The following is a 3,846-nucleotide window of genomic DNA, read 5'->3' on the forward strand; positions in this document are numbered from 1 at the left end:
GTCGAGATGCTTCCACCAACTCTTTCTATGCATTCACATTCTTCTAGAGTGGTCTTAGAGAAGGTCTGCTTGCGTGTGCCCACTCTGGGATTCCCTAAGGGGACCTTATAGAATCTGAACACCCGAGTTAGGAGAAATCCATAAGGTAACCCATGATTTCCACCCTTAAAATTTGCCACCTTCAGTAGGTTGCTCGTCTACGATTGCTGTGGTATCCGCTCGTGCGGCGTTTCTATTCGCTATTTGAACAGGTTTTTCGAGTATGTTGTTTAGAGTACTTGTCAACCATTCCTCCAATTGTTTGTTCATTGTGGGTGGCGCTTCCTCAGCTGTGGATATGAAAGCTCCCCTTTCGCGTGAAGCGGTTTACACTTCCAGGAGGGGAGGGGGGTGAGTCACTTCTCCTGAGTGTAGCACTTGGCGTCACATTCTCCTCGTTTTCTCTATCATCCTCGTTGATGGTGTTCAAGAGGTTGGCAGTGACGCCCACTACTGCTTTCTGTGTTTCATCTCCTTTTCCTGCCATTGTTAGTTCATGCAAACGGGAAAAAGATGGTTGTTGTCGTTTTTTTTAAATCTTGAAGGAACAAAAAATTTAACTAGAAACTCCCCACATACGACCCCAAATTGTTTGACCGAAAAGTGTTAAGCTTTTTGTTAAACTAATTAATAAGGACATGGAGGATGAATCCTAGTTAAACATAATAAATTCTAGATCTAAGATTGAAGGAGACCAGTGGAATGAGACCGTGTTAAAGAGCAATAAATGTCAAGTATACGTTCAATGATTGACAATGAATGTAGTAATAGAAGCATGCAATAAATATTGATAATGGCAATAAATGTAATAAGGAGGAATTTATCACCCAAATGTTAGATGACTTGGGTGATTCTTCTTCCTGACAGCAACGTGGAATAATGGAAAGTCAGGATGGATAAGGAATCTTTGGATCTTGTAAACAAAGAGTGAACAACGTATGTTGAGCAATGTATTCAGTGAACAAGACAAGCCTTTGTGTGTATTCTTTATTGTCAACCCTTTACAATGTGCTCTTATCAAAAAGTGAAGATCCTCTTTGTTCTTTATCTCTTCCTATTTATAAGGGATATCCCTAAGAAACCCTAAAAAGTACAACATACAGAATATCCAATGTAATATTCCTTATGTCTATTACTAAACCTATCCTACTGTTGCTTCCTTGCTCCCTTTACTTGACCTCGGCAATAATCCCTCTTAAGACGACTCCTCTCCATTGTGCCGCTCTGTCCTCGACCATGTTTATTTGCAGTTATCAAGCCGCCCAAATTTAGACCAATACAATCTCAATTGGCATGAACAATATATAATTATTGCAGCTGTTTGGTGAGGAAGATCTCTCATCATCTTCTGGAAATATATCTTGCATTTACAATTCTTATGGCCTAACAATATGGTCATGATTGTAGGGCTCAATGTGGAGACTTTGAATTCTAGTTATATCCAAAACCTTAGAGGTACTTTAGTTCTTTTGTACTCTACATCAGACATCTTCATATTGAGTACTCCAAGCATATAACAAATCTTCAACCAGAGATTTTTGTTAATCTGCAGTTTTCAAGATACAAGATGCAAAGTTGTGCTGCATTTTGAAATGCGAAAGGCAGAGGCCTTTTTTTTTTGTATCCAAAACGTTTAGCAGTTTCATAGGCTCAAAATAATATGCTAGTTTCCACCAGTTCCTCTCACTAATGAGTCGTTAGATGCTATTTGGATTCATGCATTATTGTGTCGTCCACATCACCATCTACCATCAAACGACAAGCTTTTAGATGTCCAACAGCGTAAGATGTGAATTTTTTGGCCCAGATCATCAACACTCTCATATTTTTTCCACGTCAAGGAGAAATGTTTGTTCAATCTGTCTAACAAGAAGATCTGACCCCGGAATAATATATTGGATACACGCCTCACGTGGGTTTGGACGAGGGGTTAAAAGACAATTCTGGGAGGATTTGGATGGGTTGGTGCGGGGTATACCGTCCATCGAGAAGCTTATTATAGGGGGTGATTTTAACGACCACATACGGAGGTCGCCTAGGGGATATGCTGGTGTGCATGGTGGCTTCGGTTTTGGAGATAGAAACGGAGGAGGTACTTCGCTGCTGGAGTACGCTAAAGCTTTTGAGCTAGTGATTGCTAACTCGTGTTTCCCGAAGAAGGCAGAGCACCTGATAACCTTTTGGAGTACGATGGCCAAGATCCAGATTGACTATCTGCTTCTCCGAAAATGTGATAGAGGTCTATGCACGAATTACAAGATCATTCCGAGTGAGAACCTTACGACCCAACATATGTTTTTGATAATGGACTTAGAGATCAGGTGGAGGAGGAAGAGGAGGGCTATGTCTGGTATTCCTAGGGTCAGGTGGGGTGCATTGACTAAGGACAAGGCCCAGGAGTTGGGGGAGAAGTTGCCAGCTCTGGGGGCCTGGAGGAGTAGCGGGGACGCGAGCTGTATGTGGTCAATGACAGCAAATTGTATTAGAGAGGCGGCGAGAGAGGTGTTAGGGGTCTCAAAGGGTTTTTATGGTGGCTATAAAGGGGACTGGTGGTGAAATGAAGAGGTGCAAGAAAAAGTGGAAGCAAAGAAAGCGGCATATTTGGAGCTAGTAGAGAGTATAGACGAGGAGCGGAAGAGTGCCAACAGGGAGGGGGTACAAGAAGGCTAGGAGAAAGGCGATGTTGGCGATTACGGCAGCTAAGGCCGCGGCGTTTAGTCGTCTATACGAAGAAATTGGGGATAAAGACGGGGACAAGAAATTGTATAGGCTAGCTAAGGTGAGGGAGCGAAAGGCCCGGGATCTGGACCAAGTGAGATGCATAAAAGACGAGGAGGGAAGAGTTTTATTGGAGGGGGCACAGATCAGGCAGATATGGCAGGCGTACTTCCATAAACTCTTGAACGAGGAGGGAGATAGGGGCATCGCATTGGGGGAGTTGGAGTACTCGGAGCGGCAGCGAGATTTTGGGTACTGTAGGCGCATACGAGTGGGGGAGGTGGAAGAGGCTATGCGCAGGAAGAGTAGGGGTAGAGCGACTGGGCCGGACGAGATCCCAGTGGAATTCTGGAAGAGTGTGGGCAAGGAGGGCTTGGATTGGCTTGCTAGGTTGTTTAACGTCATTTTTAGGACGAAGAAGAGCCGGAGACTGGAGGCGGAGTACGATGATCCCGTTGTACAAGAACAAGGGGGATGTCCGAAACTGCAACAACTATAGGGGTACCAAGTTGTTAAGCCATACGATGAAAGTGTGGGAGAGGGTGATTGAAGGGAGATTGAGGAGGTGTGTGTCCATTTCTGAGAACCAATTCGGTTTCATGCCGGGATGGTCGAGTACTGAGGCCATACACATTGTGAGGAGATTGGTAGAGTGGTATAGGGCGGTGAAGAAGGATTTGCTTATAGTGTTCATTGACCTGGAGAAAGCCTATGACAAAGTACCGAGAGAAGTTCTATGGAGATGTTTGGAGGCGGGAGGTGTGCCTGTAGCATATATTAGAGTGATCCAGGACATGTATGATGGGGCTAAGACACGGGTAAGGACAACAGGAGGAGACTTTGACTACTTTTCGATTTAGATGGGGTTGCATCAGGCATCTGCACTCAGCCCGTTTTTGTTTTCCCTGGCGATGGATTCTTTGACGCGTCACATCCAAGGGGAGGTGCTTTGGTGCTTGTTATTTGCGGACGACATAGTCCTGACTCCTGATTGATGAGACGCGAGGTGCCGTTAACGAAAGGCTGGAGGTCTGGAGACATACTCTAGAATCTAAGGGTTTCAAGTTGAGCAGGACCAAGACAGAATAC

At 44.6% G+C, this 3,846-nt stretch overlaps 1 protein-coding gene across 1 annotated transcript; it reads left to right on the plus strand.

Annotated features, from left to right (window-relative positions):
• LOC109229872 lies at nucleotides 2,720–3,256 on the plus strand. The gene has a single exon (XM_019395421.1). It carries the CDS (start codon nucleotides 2,720–2,722, stop codon nucleotides 3,254–3,256), a length of 537 nt encoding a protein of 178 aa, XP_019250966.1.

This window comes from Nicotiana attenuata, chromosome 7 (genome assembly GCF_001879085.1).
Source record: "Nicotiana attenuata strain UT chromosome 7, NIATTr2, whole genome shotgun sequence".
In the NCBI taxonomy this organism is placed as follows: domain Eukaryota; kingdom Viridiplantae; phylum Streptophyta; class Magnoliopsida; order Solanales; family Solanaceae; genus Nicotiana; species Nicotiana attenuata.

Excerpts from the sequence above, each read along its gene's own strand:
- LOC109229872 (XM_019395421.1), top strand. The coding sequence starts at position 2,720 with ATGTTGGCGATTACGGCAGCTAAGGCCGCGGCGTTTAGTCGTCTATAC.